The sequence below is a fragment of the Homalodisca vitripennis genome, chromosome 6 (assembly GCF_021130785.1).
Source record: "Homalodisca vitripennis isolate AUS2020 chromosome 6, UT_GWSS_2.1, whole genome shotgun sequence".
NCBI classification, from domain to species: domain Eukaryota; kingdom Metazoa; phylum Arthropoda; class Insecta; order Hemiptera; family Cicadellidae; genus Homalodisca; species Homalodisca vitripennis.
Genome location: NC_060212.1, coordinates 87,879,494 through 87,899,540, shown reverse-complemented (window position 1 = coordinate 87,899,540; position 20,047 = coordinate 87,879,494). Strand labels below are relative to the sequence as shown.

At 31.3% G+C, this 20,047-nt stretch overlaps 1 protein-coding gene across 1 annotated transcript in view; it reads right to left on the bottom strand.

The window, feature by feature from the left end:
• Nucleotides 1-17,116, bottom strand: part of LOC124364539 (extensin-2-like) — a 35,327-nt gene extending 18,211 nt beyond the window's left edge. Inside the window, exon 1 of the mRNA XM_046820099.1 lies at nt 17,074-17,116. Within this exon, the coding sequence (XP_046676055.1) occupies nt 17,074-17,088 (15 nt within the window). The 5' untranslated portion in view covers nt 17,089-17,116. The remainder of the gene's footprint in view (nt 1-17,073) is intronic.
• Nucleotides 17,117-20,047: the final 2,931 nt, after the last annotated feature.

The following is a 20,047-nucleotide window of genomic DNA, read 5'->3' as shown; positions in this document are numbered from 1 at the left end:
GACGCATTGTAATGAGGAGTTTCTTTAACTTCTTGTCCAAAGTGAAATAAGTTCAATAAAATAACTTTATATTTTCAAATTTAGCACTTCATCTCATACAAAAATATTACTATCTAGTCAGTAATTTTCACTATTGAAACTATATATCTTTGCATTTTCTCGTGAGTACGTACTGAAGAAAGAAACGATAGTAAAAAGCATTAAAATATACTAGACCACTATTGTTCATGTTTTATTGTTTATTACAAGTACATTACTATTTTATTGAAGATTATTTAATGATTTAGTATTTAAAGTGTAACGTAAATGAATATGCACTCGGCTGCCATTACACAATGCATTAATACGCACATAAACCTTGGTATGAGAGGCATATTTAATTGAAACAAAGGACGCGGGACGCGCGATCGCCATCGAGATGGCCCGTTGTCGCAACTGGGCATTACAAAAGGTTTAATCGAGTTTACACAACTCGCAAGTTGTGATTGACCTGGGAAAGGGAAGGGACGGTTGGCCGTGATCGGTTGTCAAGGGCCGGACACCTTCTGCTGATACCGGAGGTAATGATAGAGCGGCTCGGGTGGTTGTCTCGGTGGGAGGCCTCCCTCCTCCGTCAGTTCAAGGAAAGGGAGAAAAGGGATAAATACTTATGTTAGAAGGATTTATTTGGTGAGTAATACTTCCATGAATCTATAATATCTCAGTACACAAATAATTTTAATACATAAAATAAACACTTCATATACAATATTTTTGAAACATGTTATTAATGTGAATGGTTTTTAATAAGCCCCTTATTTATATAAACTAGTTATAAAATGTACACTTTGTACATTTAAAAATGTATACCAAATACCATATTGCATATTACGATATACTCTAAAATATTTTTAAAAAACAAAATGTTTGAATGTTATAATTTTAACTATTAATATCTTATCTATATAAACCATTACACCCTTAAGGCATACCATTTAACAGATTTCAGGTTTAAACGAGAACATTGTAACAAACCGAATCGAAAGCTATATTAACTTCAAAGTAATTAGTATTCATCAAGTTAATATTAGTATAATAATAAAATACTCTTATTCCACAAAAAAGTATGTTAATAGATAGTGTAAAGAAAAATCCGAAAAAATTCAAGTATGCAATGAGGAAGGTTCTTTTCATTATTATTTTCTGCAAGCAAGTTTGCTATAGAGGGATTTTTTGGAAGATTTAAAAACATTGTACTGGCGCTTTAACGAGACGGTTTTGAAAGGTTAATTTGGTATTTGAATTTATATATACAAATCCAAAGTAATTAGAAGCTATAAACACACTGGACCTGGAAAAACGTAAATTAAATATGCAAAATGTCACGCCAAAAGTATCCAACACACACCACAATCAGCGCAACACTAACAACAAGAACTCTTTCTTCGACAGAAATGTACAAGTGTATAGGTCAAATACCAGTTACTGACTAACCAATATTATACATCAAGAACAACAACGCATGCGAGGTTGACTTGTGATTAAATTTAGGTAATGAATCACCGCACTGATTTTTAAAATCTATTGTATTGTAAATTCCTAATAACATGGAGTTTTAAGAATTACGTGTATAGCTGTTGAATTTTACTTCATTAAAAAATATTCATCTTTATTTCTGCTATCAGATATCATCACAGAACTTATTTGCAATTTTAGTTGCAATAATTAGAAGATAGTATCAAGACACACCTAAACTAAGTGTCAATGAAAGAGAAGCCCATTGCCTACACATCTGAAATCGGCTTTCAAACAACAAATGTGCAATAAGCCATGTTTCATAGAATGAGTTTTATTCTTTTTTTTCAATTAATACGGTGCTTTTACTATTCATCTCCTACACGAACAACTGTCAACTGTATCTTGAATAGTCTCATAAACTAACTAAAATTGTATCGCAAAATATACTGACATATCTGCTAACTCTAAACAATATAGTAGAAACTCCAAAACATTACTCTGGGTAAAGATTATATTAACAGCCCTTTTAGTAATCTTTATATTCACAAAAATACAATCTAAACATTGGCATTCTTACAACAGCCTTACAATTCTCAATCCCATACGTGGCCTTGATACAGTTCTTTATTTTTCAACAACTAATAGGGAGAATTTGCAGAATATCCTAATACCAGTTACTGTTTAAGACTATGTTTGGCTTCATCGCTAAAAATCCGAAAATACTCTTCTATTTTTAATAAATATAATTGTTACTAATTATTGCCATCCCATTGAGGTGCTATCAAACATAAAAATGTCCATTTACGTACTGTCAAAACAATGCATTTATTACTAATTACGGAAAATTTCAAAAACCGTGGTTGCACTATCCTGTAACAGACTTCTTAACGTTGCATGCAAAACAAAAGTATATATCTATATGGACCCGTAAAACCATTGTATAAGTGTTCGCTAACGCTCAACAAAATGCATGCATTAACATGCACTATCGTCGAACCCAATGTAGCTTTAATAGAAATGAAGCTTCGTGCAAAATTTAAAGTCTATAGGTCAATTCGTTCTCAATATATTGTGCGGACAGACAAATAAACGAACAGACAAACTTAAATTACATTTTCTAGCCTCTCAAATGATAGGCTTCGCTAACTATCAGCCATAATAAATTAAAGAAACGTATACACTCTTAATGCCGAATGCTGCGATATACTCTACAGAATTTCATAACAGAATAGTTATATAGGCGTGTGTTAATAAATAAAATTAAGATTATAAAGCCGTAGTGGTCTACACATCTGTTCAAGTGACGATTGTTTAATCTACTCTTATGATCAGTTGTGGTAGTTTAAAGGAATGTTATGTGTCTGACGTTTACATGTCAATATCTCGCAAACTAAAGTACACAACCTACGGAAACTAATAAACCATAAACTAAGTTATCTTATAATCGCGGTGTCAAAAACGTGTTCTATGCATTACCTATGGTGTACATCATATTGGTATTGAAAGTATAGCAACGAAATTGCAACTAAAATATTAGGCACTACTTACCCCTAATTAGTACATTTACATTCAAGTTAGCTCATAGCAGGGTTAATTGTAAGCAAGTATTCCTTTCCTAATTAATCCGTGATAACAACTTCCGTCAATGTTTTATAAAAATGTACTAAGATGAAATGAAACATGTCTTGATTAGAGGGGAAGTTAGGACTATCAAATCCTCTCTACTACTTAACCTCAAGATCTTATATTGTACTAAATAATTACGTATCGTGAAAACTCATGTTTTTGAAAATTGTCTGTTAAAAAGCATTTCATCCATGTTTCCAGCTTATTTGATTTTCCTCTTAATCTTCCAATTTAACAAAATTTATTTTCACAAAATTCTAAAAATAATATCAGAATTGATGGGCAGGTATTCGTATTTTCAAAATTCGGAGATTCTTTTTAAAAGTAAAAATGTTTAGAAAAAGCGCTGAAAACTTAGAACTAACTCAATGGTATAAAGTATTATTGATATATACCTGTTAATTCGTGGTGCTCACCAAAAAAGATTTTGATCTTTGACTGTAAACATAGCAATGAAAATAAAACAGGTTTTATTAAAAGCATTTCAACACTTACGGTACACTTGCTAAACTGCTAAACTGCGAGTAAGAGTTAATAAATAAGTTAATAATTTAATATGATATATAAATATATATATATGTATAGTAAATGTATATATATACGTTAAACTTTATAAATGGCAATAGCCTTATTTAATTTCAATAAACATTGAATCGCAAAAAGTACTTGCTCCGCCGGGAGTCGAACCCGGATCTCTCACTTGCCGGGTGAATGTGCTACCATTACACCACAGAGCGCTTACTTTTTTCCGATTCAATTATTTTGTATTTGGCCGTATCTGTCACATATGCGTTTAAATAAGCTAACTAACATATGATCGGAAGACCAAATAACTGTCAAATGACTTTTATTTACGTTAAACTTTATAAATGGCAATAGCCTTATTTAATTTCAATAAACATTGAATCGCAAAAAGTACTTGCTCCGCCGGGAGTCGAACCCGGATCTCTCACTTGCCGGCAAGTGAGAGATCCGGGTTCGACTCCCGGCGGAGCAAGTACTTTTTGCGATTCAATGTTTATTGAAATTATATATATATATATATATTATATATATATATATATATATATATATATATATAAACCAGCAATCATAACTTTTTTAATTGACCAGTCATTTACATTAATACACTCTCACTGTTGTCTATTTAAAGAAATATCAAATCTTTATTCCTGTGTGGCAATTTAATTTTATTAAGTACTTTAAAATCAACTTTAAATTAACCTAACAAAGTCAATATATACGCTTACAAGGGTAGAAAACCTGTACTACATGTAACACTTTGCACTTTGTTAGGTTTTTAAATGTTTCTTTCTCATTTCTTCCTAATTGAACCTCACAAAATCCAGTGAACTTATTTTCAACTGTTTTAAATGCTCCGAAAAAGGTCCAAATAATACGAAAATAATTAAGTGTGACAAATAATTGGTGAGAGTAAGTTGTTGAAACAGGTATACATACTGCTTGGTGGTCTGCGCTACCCGTTTAAAATATTCAAAGAATTGTTATGTGAAGGTAATAAATTATTGGATCCAGCCGAGCAGTCCCTAATAATTAAATAGTTCGTGCTACACGTTGGTATGCTTGTACTGCTTTTGTCCCAGATGATGATTACGAAATAACAACATTCACTAAATGAACACTCAAGTCACCTAGTAAAAGGAGGGACTATAGAAAGTGATTGAACTTGACTCGGACAAGGTCAATGTCTGGGGGTCAGCCTCGAGTGACCTTGAGGGGTCATGTAACTAAGTACCTTCACCGCACGTGTCTCGTTACGTTTAGTTTAATATCGGTAGAGTAAGGTGCCAGAGTGAGGCACTTTCTTTAGTTGCCGTTTAGTGTTCTTTAATTTAAAAATTTTACGCTAGTAACAAAATTTAAATTGATCTTTCAGTAACTAACCACTAAATAACCAAATTAGAAATACCTAAGTTTTTGTGGCTAATCCTCTTTTATATATTAACAATAATGTTAGATTCAATCTGCTTTAATTTGTATGGGTCCAAGATGTTTGTAACTAGAATATCCATTGACATCAATTAAAAACAAGTACCGCATAAACGTACGATTACTATTTTAACTAGCTTCCAGGCTGAAATACAGTAACTTTAAAACTCATCTCCATTTTGTGCAAAATTTATATATCTGTTTACGATATTCCTTAAAATTAGAAGTGAACTTGTAATTTCCCGTTAGTGTTCTTTAATTTTAAAAGTTTTCGTTATTAGTAAAACTCAACAGTAACCAAACACTAAGTAACCAAAAGAGACAATACCAAAGGTTTTTTAGCCAATCCTCTTACAAAATATTACCAATAATGTCATATACAGTCTGTTTTAATTTTTCCCCCTATGGATCCATCTATAGATGATCTAGATCTATTGATATCAATTAAAAACAAGTACCGTATAAACGTACAAGTACTTTTTTAACCAGCCTCCAGGCTGAAGTACAGTGATTTTAATACTTAACTCCATTTTGTGCAAACACACCTTAAAATTAGCATTGAATAAAAATACTCTTCATGGAGTACTCTTGCGGTGTGCGAACTGCAAAAAATAGAAACACGGAGATGTCAATGAGGATCTACAAGGACCGTGGGAGGCTCTGGCGTGAGACCACCTCATGAGAGTGGACACCACGTGTTGCAATGGGAAGCTCACACTGACGAAACTTTTACTCTTAAGACGTATCACTGTTTTATATTTACTTTGCATAATGCACTCATTAGCTACTTGCTAGCCTCTTCGGTGACTTTATAACAGAACTTGGTGGAAATTTAATTCTTGAAAATTGATAGTATTTGTAGAACATATGTTATGATAAGGGATGGATTCTAACGTATAAGTATGAATACTACGCAATTCTAACAATAAAAACATACATTTTGAAAAAATTGGAGATAGGAGGAAAATTTTGATGGCATTAGTTAAGAAAACGTCACTCGGCACTCGTATAGAAAACGTCATTGAACTATGACGGTTATATAACTGTCATATGACCATCTCGGATAGATTTACTAGTTAAGCAGCCTATGTGTGAAATTAGAAACCTTATATAACGTAGTCTCTTTGCTCTGATCCCCTTTATCACAGCTTATATGTATTAAAATATAATACATTATTGTTTTACTAAAAGAGTCGTAGCACGGACATTATGGGGCTTAAAAACAAATCTTGGTGTTTTAAAACTATTGTAGATAAGTAATTTTCTTAGTAATAAAATGTAGTTCAAACATAAAATCACAAAAAAGTGTATTTTCTAAAAAAAGCATATAACTGTATTAAAATTCATCAAAAAAATCACCAAGTGTTTGTATTTATATATTGTATTCCTCTAATTATATATATATATATATATATATATATATATATATATATATATATATATATATATATATAATTTGCTGCCACCGCTTGATCAACATGGGTTTCGTGTGTCTGTGTTTTAATACACAGTAATTCTTGTTGTCTTGTCTTCTATGAAGGAAATATGGTCATAAAAAACTATCGGTGGTATACCTCACACTCTGTCATTTTTATTCTAGATGACAGCCTCCATCCTCTAAATTTTATTCTAATTACCTTTTCAGAATAAATAGACCAAGTCAGATTTGCATATTTTTAATGGTGTTCTATACCTCACTGTTTCTTTATAGAATATCTAATGATAAAACATTAAACATTCATATTTAATTAAATATCTAATCAGTTTAATTTAACTGATTAAAGTACACTTGTAGAGAAAAAGAAGAATAGTTGAAAGGAAGACGAATTCCCTAATTTCGACTAAACCACGGAATTATTAGATGTCAAGTTAATTTTAATGCAAGCAGTACGTGAAATTGTATATTATAAATTCGGAAGAAAAAAGTCAAATGTTTAGTTACACTTCATTTAGCGTCTGTTTCCTGTATGCATCAAATTGAATCTTCAAATTATTCACTTTCAGATCAAATTGTTTGTACGTAGTCACATGCAAGAGTTTACTTGTGACATATAGAAGTAATGGTGTTATATTGAACTTTTAGTGCGTAGATTGTTTCAAAAGAAAGCGGATGTAAAATTTTTTTTTGCCAAAATTGTTCAAATTTGTGTATTTTGGTTAATAGTTGGCTAAATTACGGTGTAAGTTAATAAATAAAATTATAATATGGTAAGATTTATTCTTTTAAAAACTCGGTTGTGTAAATATACTATAAAATATAAAAGAATCATATTTAACTCTCGTAATTCTACTTGTATAGTACTGAATGAAACACAATCTATTATGGAATTTATTTACGTAGAACGTATTTCCTAAGCCCAAACTTTCAAGTGGTACAATATTTAGAGGGGATTATACAATTTGTAAGAAAAGATTCTGAGTAACGTAAAGTTGCATAGCTTATACTGTTAATGTGTAACCCTATACATTTCAATAAATTACGACAGCAAAATATTGAACTTTATAACTAGTTGTATAAAAATAAACAAATTTACTCATATGCGACTATCGCATTACTACTCGTATACTACAGTAATAAACCGTAACCTGTTAAATAATCCTTTAACATAGGATGTATTATCTAAGCCATTTTAAGCCCAAAATGTCAGATTGATCATTATTTACATTAGGTCTTTATACTGTTCACCACAGATAATTTTGACTGTCGGAAAGTTTGCAACTCTTAATTTTTTTACTTAGAGCATAAGTTCTATATTAAAGTTTCGAACCTTACACGTGTTATTCATTGAAGTTTAAGTTAATTCTTCTATATAGTATTATCATAGTAATTTAGTATTATCGTAACATATGTCAGGTGATGATATTACGTTAGATGATATGTAGAATTTGATGGGGTCCCGCGGGTGGTCTTGTTGCTGTCTAATGTCAAGTGATCCTGTACATGGTAATTAATTAACAGAACAGCTACTATAGACACTGAGAGATCTACTGTCTGCAAACCAGCGGCTTATCTAGCAATTGAATTAGGGAGAATCAAACACAACATCCCATTTGTTATGGTTATAGGAAGAATTGTTACTGTAACATCTTTTTTTATATTTCATATAACATATACCTGTCGTTTAAACGAAGTAAATAGCGGTTTATGGATATTTTGTAAGAGTTACCGATCTTCGGGTATAATATTTGGCTGAGCTTTAGGGACCGGAAATTTCATTTATCTATGTGTCTATCAGTCCTCACAATAGGCCGTTCCCAAAAACAAATTGACCTATATCACTTTAAATTTTGCATAAATACTCATTATTATATAAAATCTATATAAAAATGGCGCATGTAACTGTATAGGATCTAACTGATTGTTGAAGAAGATATTTACATTGCTATTCTGCTAATCGCAGAACAAACAAATTTGTAAACAAACGTAGTACACTCGTTCAATGTGTACCATTGATATCATGCAAACTTGTACACTAAACATTCAAAACATATATGGAAACTATTGTCATTGGAATCTATCAGTAAGGTGGCAAAATTGTGTCGACTGGATGGCTGTAAAAATGCATTTTTTGTCTGGTTGTTCGTAGGAAATCTGAGAATAACCTATGGACCTCAGTAATAGAATTGAAACTTTGTGTTCAATTTCAACGAAGCCATGTGGTCAGATTGTACCAGAAGTATCAGAATCCGCCCTAGCTTTTATTATAATTAAACAGGACACATAGGAATAAACAATTTAATTCTCTCTTCTTAGAATTAAATTACGTAGGACCTTTAAATAAGGATGCGTAATCGCCATTAAAGGTTTCATCTAGTTGAAGTAAACCCATAGTGTGTATTCTAGATGATGGGCGATTGTAACAAACACACTGACTGCAGTTTTCAAAAAAAAACTTTCAATTTAGCTCTTACGTCTTAAGTTTAATACTAGATAACTAGGTGATTTGTGAAGGTATACATGAATAACAGGTTGGTTTTTTATGATTCAATCTAGCTATCGTATCTGTCTGTAGCCTATGTGTGTGTGTTTATTTTTTCAATCATACTAATAAAAATTTACGTTATATTGTTCAAATTTATCAAAATTCAATTTCTTACGACCAAATTGAACCATTTTTATACTTTCGAGACTGACGAAGAAAAAATTATCAGGCTATATTATAAAAGAAAGAGTGCACTAAAATGCACTATTGCCCTTTGCTTCTATTTCAAGGGAATTTAAATTGTATTTATTTTTAGTTTAATGGTAAAAGGAATCTTCTTACTTTAGAATGCTTTTTAAAAAACGTACGTAATATTATAACTTTTCATCACAAATTGCAACACTAATATAACGTGCTTAGTATAAGGGTTATGACGTATTTTAAGTAAAACATAATATATACAACGGCGGAAACAAAGCTGGGTGAGATTTGTATTATCTTATTAACACAATCACCTGATGAACTTTGATACTTATTTTTGGAGATCTAGTCTGAATTTTTTTTATAATTATGGGCTTTAATACAAAATTATTATTACGTTTCACCTAATGATAGTACTCGTATATGTATAGATATCGCAATAACATTACTATAGATATTCACCCAAATTCACAAAGCTTTTAATCATGAACTCAGAAAATTGCATCACAATACAATGATTGTGGTCTTACTCTTATTCTGAGTTTAGTGTCCGGCACAGTCATTTTATACCAGAACCTAAGAAATTCCTACATATATATATATATATATATATATATATATATATATATATATATATTGCGAGTACAGGAACGTCAAATATTAAGAAAATGTACTATTCAACCAAAAATTGCTGTAATATACAACGCTACTACTTAGAACAATAAGTATGTATTGTAATTTACTGGAAAAAATCAGGATGCTACGAGTAGTCCGCATATAGCGTAAAAGTGTTTGAGAAATATTTTTCTGTGTTTTATTTTTATTTATACTTTCTGAAAGTAATATGTATTTTTTATTTATTTTATGCGCTTATTTTATCAAACCCGCTTAAAACTTGATACTCTATTCAAATACATATCGTAATATACAGAGTGAGTTTTATGTCCTGGCTTACCTGTATATAATTTAAACGGCCCGAGATATCAATGTGAAACCTTGACCCTACCTATTATAAAATATCTTTTTAATTTTTCAAGACGTTGAAAATTTTGCCCCCCTTTTCTAAAGGGGGGTAAAGGGGGGCAACTAAACATTTTCAAATACAAACCCCTATCATGTGACTTCTCATTTGAAAGGGAATAAAAAAAGAAATCCAATAATGCAAACTAGAGGTCTCTACGTTTATTTAAACAGATTTTATGACAAATTTACAATAATAAAATCAGTAACTGTCTTGTCCTGTTTATCGTAACATGAGTCAACACTAACGCAAATTCTGAAAACAGTTACCTGTTTTAATGTAGCAGGTGTTCAAACTGTTCACCTTCGGCTGTTTGATAGTGTGCTAGACGTGTGTAAAAACTTGAGACATGATAGGGGTTTGTATTTGAAAATGTTTAGTTGCCCCCCTTTACTCAATTGTAAATTTGTCATAAAAATCTGTTAAAATAAACGTAGAGACCTCTAGTTTGCATTATTGGATTTATTTTTTTATTCCCTCTAAAATGAGTGGTCTCATGATAGGGACATCTCGGGCCGTTTAAATTATATCCAGGTGTGCCAGGACATAAAACTCACTCTGTATTTAGAAAGCAAACATTTAGGTATTTTCAAGAATACGTTGCGCCAATTTCCTTTATTAACTTTGTATATATAGACAATTACGATCCGACCCATACCAAACTTGGCTATAAAGATATTAGTCGTTTTCATGCTCCAACATTTTCTTAATGTTATACAAAAGTTTAAGTTGTACCTCAGGTAGCGTAAGCGTGGTACGTTTTAGCAGATAGATATTTGTTTTATATTTGACATTCCATAATAAATCACAACCAGTTCTGTTGTATTTGTAACAGTAACTGTGTATGTGATAAAGCAATTAGTGCATTACTTGCTTGCGCTTGTAACTAGGCTTGCAGTCGTTAATTTCATTCATGGTCACCGGACCTAGTTAAGCAACAATTAATGACACGTAACTCAATAATCTCTATATTCGCCACACCACGTTTCGTAACAGGCTTTGCTGATGTTACATACAAAATTAGAAATATATAGCTCCTTTCATTCTTGAGATGTTCTACGGACAGATAGATGTTCAGACAATCATGCAAAAAATAAATTTACACGAAAATCATAAATCATTTCATAAATTCTTGTATAAATGAACTTTCTTGTAAAATTTATAGTCTACATAATGAAATATTTCTCAACATATCTAGCCACATAATATATTCACACTACAATAGTGATATAATAGTGTCATTAAATTAGCATTCATAGCAGTAAATTAGCGATAGTAGAAGTCTACACACCATAAAATTATGTTTTATGTGTGCCATATATGTTAATATGTCACAAGTTTCAAAATCTCATGGGTGTGTTAATTTGGATTTCAAATTTATTTAGTTTCTATTTTCTCGTTATCTATAAAACCAATGTAACAGTATTCTCGCGTTGTAAGGCTCAGCAAAATCCCATCGAGTTATATGTACCATCATCTAACTCAGTTTTCATCACATATAAATATTATTACAGTTTCAAGTTCATAGCTCACTTCATTTTCGAGATATCCTACGAAAGACAGACACGCAGGAATGAAAGGTCCACGAAAGGTCCAGTAGTAGGCTTCCGCTAAAGTGTATCCAATAAAAATCAAAAACCTTAACTCACTCACTCATTACTAATTCTCCAACTTGACAACGTCACAGAAAGTTTAATTTAGCACGCTACTACATAGTTAAACTTCATGGCTTAAATTGAAGAAATACACATTTTCTTTCATAATTATTAACGATGTAAGGATTGAAATGAGGTTCTAATTCCTAGAAGAGTTATATTCTGTTTTTCAACTTCTCGGTTTCATACAAATATGAATTTTTACACACATGTGTCTAATATTCTTTATAGATAAACCAAATATTTGTTGTAATGGTTAACAATCATTAAGGGTTAAAATAGAGCTTCAACATCTAGAATAAATATAATTTTTTTTTTTTTTAACTTCCCAGTGTCCTGAGAGAAGATTAAATATAAGACACGCATGCCTCATCACTTAAACAAATACTTTGTAGATAAACCAAATATTTTTTTTGTAATGGTTAACAATAAATTAAGGGTTTAAAATAGAGCTTCAACATCTAGAATAAATATAATTTTGTTTTTGAACTTTCCAGTGTCCTGAGAAAAGATTAAATATAAGACACGCATGCCTCATCACTTAAACAAAAAAAGGTATTTTTATGAAGTTCAACCACCCTTAAGGGCTGAAAAAGGGTTGCAACACAAGAACTACATTTTTTTTATTTTCCTACTTCCCAGTATCCTAGAAAGATCAACTTTTACACACAAATCCCTCACACTTTCATCACAGGGAAAACATGCTTTATTTATATCAATTACGCATAGGGACTCAAGTAGGGTTTCAACCTACAGATAAACTGTATTATTGTTTTCCAATTTCCTGGTATGCTATAAAAACTATATTTCACACACACACACGTTCCTTATAACCTAATTAGAAAAACAAATAATTTTCATCACAAAGATCTAAATAGTGTTCCAACTAGAAAATTAAGTTTTGTTTTTCAAGTTCCCGATGGCTTAGAACGATACAATTTTTAATTAAATTCACATGCCTATACAATACCGGAAATAACTCAAACCAGAATTAAAGTCCAGCAAAAACGTTTTGACTGAAATAGAGTTTTAAGATTAACGTTTGAAAATATTTTCTATATCACGGCAACAATGTAAATGCTACTAAGGCGCCGGGGATAGCTTCTACTAGAAAAGTTCACAAGGGCAGAAAGTAATCAGGTAATGACTGAAGTAGACTTCTCATGTCAAGTTCTATTCTTTTTTTATCGTGACAACAAGGCAAATTCTTCTATGGAACGCGAAAAATAATGGGTTCAAATCAGAAATGCTTATTCACTCGTTAAACATGAAATAAAATCCAGTAGGAATTTTGTTTAGCTTTGGATCTTGTAACAATGAACACTGAACATGTCTACTTTTGTTTCAAAATTATAGTAGGTCTGAAGTGAGTTGACTAAGATTAAAATTACACATTTATTATTTCATCCATTATCATAAAATATGGATAATAAGTGCTAAGAAAACATTTTTGCCGCTATATATTCAAATCTTAAAGAATGTTGCAGATAAAATTGTGTATTTAATTGGTACTCATGAAAACTGTGTCACGTTCTGTTTTAATAACCCAAAGAGCGCCTACCCTACAGAGACCATCACTTATTTTCCGGAGAGATTTTTAAAGTAATTTGTAAATTTAAATGCCTGTGAAGTACTTGTAATTAAATGGGAAATCGGGTTTTGTACCCACGGGTAGCTCCTAGTTTTTTATAAAAAATCGTTTCTCTGCTATATCCTAATATAAACAGTTCTTAGACAGTGAAATTAATAAAAGAACTACATCAGTTAAACCTTAGACCCATATTTAATTTACGTCATAAAAATGCAATGGTTAAAACATTAACACGTAAGCTTTCACGTGATAAAATTATGTGGAAACAGTGAATAATCCTTGTTTATACTGCTTTCATATTAACACTGCTAGTTTATACTGCCAGCCACAACGCTGGATGTAATACCAGTTGATCAACATTTTCATAGTTTGATCTCTATCCAAATCACGAACAACTCCCGAAAACGTGATTCTCTGATGCTTTCTTGGATAACAGAGATAATCATTCGATTAAACATTGTTTTGATTGGGCTTAAGGTTTAATTAGTCGTTTGTCGACAGTCTGTGGCTGTAAATAATCGCAGCACTCAATTATTATCTACTGAATATCATTTCAGATCAATTAGTAACTTTATTACGATTACTCTTACATAAATGTTTTTACGAACAATTTTACAGTGTATGTTCTATTAAGAGATTGTATATTTTGTATAAGTTAACCTACGAAACACTTTTATCATTGAGAACCTGCTTATGATACACTACTACATGTAAAGAACGGTGTATTATCGTGAACAATACATACGTTTACACTTTAGATCTTCTATATATGAAAATTAGTATACAATTATAAATGTGTTTGTTATTAATACGATTTATCGATTCAATGGTTGTAATTTTTTTTATTTGCAGTTTTTATTAACTTTGGTATGAAATTAAAAACTATCAAGTACGGTATGAAAAGGCCGTGTAATAAACAAGATAATCTCAAAATTAAGGATCAATCTGGATATACCAAGGTCATCGTGATTCTGCTAATTAAGCTTTCGTCTCGAAAAGGGTTAAAGGTGATATTTATATACATACACTATATCATCCTATCTCAAACCCTCACATCTTACATTTAAACAATGTAAAGAATAGTTCAGTTACTATACTACAACCTACTAGTATTATTACTGAAGTACCATTTAACATTATTGTATAATAATTTAAATATTTACCATGTAAACATTTGGTGAATAATGGGTACACCGTGATTTGTTTTTACAAACGCATAGGTAGCACTCAGTTTGCCATCAGTAGTATTAGCTCTAATAACATTTCAGAATAGAGTGTTCCGAAATTGTGCAAGAAATTCAGAGCACCCTTTCAGGGTCAAAATACAACCCCCACCCCCCTGGACTTCTGCCCTCTTAAAGTTAGACAAAAAAGTGATATTTTATGCTTAATGTGTTCTCTTATCAATTCTAGGGTTTGGAGAAGTGATAAAGTTTCTGGCAAAATGAAAATCGTAATTATAGATAGGGCACATTTGTGAGGACTATATAATTTTAATAAATTAAAACAGTGTAAAATTGTAAACTCTTGGAGCAATTGGAAAATTCTTTAAATATTACTAAATGTTAATAAAAACACTACTTTTTCCAAATTGTTTATTTTTTGGACGAGGCCTTTCGAAACCAAAGGTTTCATCTTCAGGCATCTCCACAAAAAAATTTATTTGTGGAGTTGCCTTAAGATGAAACCTTTGGTTTCGAAAGGCCTCGTCCAAAAAATAAACAATTTGGAAAAAGTAGTGTTTTTTATTAATATTTAATATTTAAAGTGTAAAATTGTTTCAATAAAATTGAATTTTAAAATTTGTTAGTGCCCTTTTGGTACGGCAACCTAAATGTAGTTTCGTGTTGATGATGCGAGTGCGTAGTAGCTCACGGCTAGAAGCTACCCTTCGGCCCATTAATATGGACATGTCTGTAGTGCTTATGCCCCCCCCCCATTTGTACATGAGGCCTAACTGATTGATGAAAATCTTTATATGGCGATGATGCTTAAACATATCTTGGGTAACTTCGTTAATAAGCCATTGAACATTTCAATAATAGGACTATTCGCTTTTATGAAAAATTGTCGGTTATTAATCAGTACAGATCGAACGTGAAATGTCTGGAAACTTTACAGTTCATTTTGTTTCTTCGGATCTTTCAATAAGATGGTAAGGTATATGAGTATATGGCAAAGGACGGGCCAATGGTTTCAAAAGTCTAATTAATTATTTATTAACTACGAAGGATCATCTCTGTGTGTTAGTATTTTAAGACATTTATCGTAAATTAATAACATTTAAGTATTTTATAAGTATGAAAAGTGTCTAAGCTAAAGACAATATGTTATCTTCGAACAGCCTTATTATTTTGTCGTTTTAAAAATGTTTATTCTGAATATGATTCCAACACCGACAGTGAATTTATTGTGTGGGTATGTATATACGTTACCCATCACACGTTCTCCGCTACATTGTCTATGGTACTTTCGCTGGTGGCTCATCAAAGATACGTTAAACATATACTGTACGTTATGAAAGATTTGTTATAGTTCTATTTCAAGCCATTTCAGTACTAATGTACTGTATGTGAAGAATTAATTCTTCAGACATAAATTTATATGCAATAATATGTGAAGTTGAACAAATTAAATGCCGTTCTAATGAACGACATTAAATTAATCCACATTTAAGTATTTGATAATTCATATAATGTTTTGCTTTAGTTTTTCATATTAAATAATTACTTTACGTGTATTGATCATAAAAATCCATTACGTATTCCCGTGAAAATGTAGAATTTGACAATTAATGTCTATTTATATGTGAAAATAATGAACTTGATAGTTCCTACTTGGACACCAAGTAGTATCACCCAATATTTGTACCGCAGCCTTCGCTAAAAGCGGATTAACGTATAACTAACTGCCAATTAGTTTCTTGGTCTCACTTGGTATTGATAGACTTCGCTAAAAGCTCTCTAACTCTTGGTATTGATAGACTTCGCTAAAAGCGGATTAACGTATAACTAACTGCCAATTAGTTTCTTGGTCTCACTTGGTATTGATAGACTTCGCTAAAAGCGGATTAACGTATAACTAACTGCCAATTAGTTTCTTGGTCTCACTTGGTATTGATAGACTTCGCTAAAAGCGGATTAACGTATAACTAACTGCCAATTAGTTTCTTGGTCTCACTTGGTATTGATAGACTTCGCTAAAAGCGGATTAACGTATAACTAACTGCCAATTAGTTTCTTGGTCTCACTTGGTATTGATAGATTTCGCTAAAAGCGGATTAACGTATAACTAACTGCCAATTAGTTTCTTGGTCTCACTTGGTATTGATAGACTTCGCTAAAAGCGGATTAACGTATAACTAACTGCCAATTAGTTTCTTGGTCTCACTTGGTATTGATAGACTTCGCTAAAAGCGGATTAACGTATAACTAACTGCCAATTAGTTTCTTGGTCTCACGTGGTATTGATAGACTTACAGAACAACTAAACTGCATAGAATTTTGTAATGTGATGACCTTGAACGGACAAAACCCTTGCAGTATCAAAATAAAGTTTATTTGAATGTACATTGAGATTGGCAGAATGAGCGGAAATCACGTAACGTACCTGGAGTAGCAACATACCGGGCGCACGATATCCTCACTGCCACTAACTACCGGTCGAGCGTGGAGCCGTGCCTTTATACCTGCCCCTCCACCACGAGCCGGGGTCCACCGCTGGGTTCTTCATAATTGGGAAACGTATCACGGGCATGACAACAGACCCTACTATTGTGACGGCACCGTGGGGACAATTTGACCAAATCAACCCGAAATGTTGGCTATTGGTAAAAGTGAAGGAACTTGCTCACTAACAATAATGATTAAGGAAACGTCTAAAGCCGCTCATCGATTTGCAGTGTCAGATAAGAAAACTTCCTTCAGACCTGACTGATTTGTTAGTTAAAAATATAAGTTAACTAACAAATATTTGTTACACTATGATTTGTGTCATGTTCGATACATATAAACAAATCAATTGTGAACACGAAGATAATATTCATAATGTTTTGCATAATCCATGTTGAAACTGAAAACATACGACATTCTGCAAAGACTATTTAGTTATGAATGCTATCCCACATAAAGCACAGAAATATAAATTCTGAAGCCGTTAATGTACATGGAAGCAAAATGTTGTTCGATTAATTTTGAAAAGTGTTTAGTCTCTAATAAGGCAAATACATGTGGTTGTAACAGGGACTATATAACTAAAATGATTCTTTATTACAAGAATATCTGAACGAAGTTTTATAACAAATAGCGATAGTTTCAATAGTTGTGATGATTTCTCGTTTTAGAAATGCGGGCTATAGTATAGACAATTTATATAAAACTAGCCGTTACCCGCGGCTTCTCACGCAATATTAATAATCTAAGTTCTTAGACTAATAAGTAAAATGACTTATAATGTAACATGATGCTTTGAAGTTTTTCAAACGGAAATTCTACCTAATTCCCATATATTTACGGTATAAGGTAGAAATCTTTCTTATATCCATGCAACTTTAAAAATAATCGTTTATAAGATTTTCTTGTTGTTTTTCGAGCAATAGTCTGCTAACAATGAACTGTTGAGGACTTCTATTGTTAATTTCACTCCTTCCTTTTAGACACTGTAATGTCATATCACAATATCAAGGAAGGAATGCCAACAGTTTAGAGCACCGTATGTGAAAACATCCACAGCTTTGTTCATTGAGGTTGGTTTTATAATAATGTTTAAATAGTATTTACAATCCATTACTTGTTTTTAATTCATTACTGGCGTAATCTGGAGTAAAAGTTGGATAATAAATTTGGCTGTGCACGATACCACCAATTAAGCACTGTATACTTAATACTTTATACAATTCAAACCTAAAGAGATGTTTTAGCCACTTTGTAGAACTTCAGTTTAAAGTGCCATCAGGTGTTAAAATGTCAAATTGAAGATGCATCATTAGTTGAGACATTGAATTTACACATTACTAATAGTACGATGACACTTAATTTTGGCATGTTAATACCAACCCTTTCAAATACTTATAAACCTTAAAAAGTAAACATTATTTTCGTAAAATTATTAACTTTAATTTGCGACAATCAATTGAAAATAATATTTGTATACATATCCGCTTATAAACATTAAACGTTTACAGTACATTTCTGAAACATTTCAACGGCCAATATCTTGAAACCTTAAGACTAATAAAATATAATAAGAGTCGCTTAAATTTATTAGAACATTGTATAACCAAATTTCATCTTCGATTTATGTTGTGAAATATTCGAGACGATCAATTTTGCATACATGTGAAAGAACAGCCGATATATTGAAACATTTTCTTTGTGGAGACTAACTAACGAAATTATTTTCGCAATGGTTAAGTACTGTCTTAGTATCAAGTTTAGTTTTAATCGACTAGATATTATGGCAATTATAATGTACACTATAATTTCCGCGATGTTGCTGTATCCCCAGAGTTCTAACTGAATATACTTTAAAAAACTGAGAAAAATATTTAAAACACAAAAACAACCATTGGAAATGGGAATTTTAGAAGAACTATTTGATTTTGCTCTACAATGCGCAACAACTGAGCTAAAACAATTCCTTTTCCTAGGTTTGCACAGCTACCATTTCAAAAAGATAAGAGGTACCAAAAAAATAAAATTGATTTGGAGCTACATAATATTGTACACACATTTCTACAGATATGTATGAAATCTATCTAAATTACTGTTAGTTATTATAAATTATATTTGATATAATCTTCAATAGTCTATGATTGTAAATATATTACAGTGTTCTTTTTTAGCTGGTTAACTATCGTATTCTTAGTTGGGATATTATTTTTTTAATCAATAAAATAAACTAACCATTTAATACGGATCGGTCGCAGGCTTTTTGTTGCAAACGGTGTAAATAAATTAATACATACATTATTCATTTGCAGCGATATTGTAGTACCTCAAAACAGAATGCAGTGTTTATCCCTTTAGATGCGTTTCAAATTAAAAAAAAAAATGAATACAGTCACAATAAGTCTGTATTGGCACATGATTCTTTCACAGATCTCTTACAGTATATTATTGAATGTTCCATATACTTTAATACAACTATGTTGCCACCAGAGAATAATTGTTAAAAATAAATAACACAAGATTCAATTAACATCTATCATTTATGATAGCGTTAGTAAACATTTAATAATGGTAATTAGAATAGAGGACTTAAAATAAGGAAATAAGGTATAGATGAATGATTCTTTAATTTTTGTATTTAAAGATGAAGAATTACCAAGAAAATAATAACATATTTATAGTGTTCTTAGTACTGTTTGATACTGAAATATGTTAGTAGCAAATAAATAAATTTGAACAATACTATTTAAAATTTGACAGGATACACGTAATACAGTAGAATATATTCAGAGGCATACTAACGTAGGTTTACATTGTGTTTTGGTAAAATCTTTTGGGGATTTTTACAGCTTTAGCTACTAGATTGTTAGAATTATAAAATTCCCAAGTGTTCTGTATCACTCTCATTGCTCCAA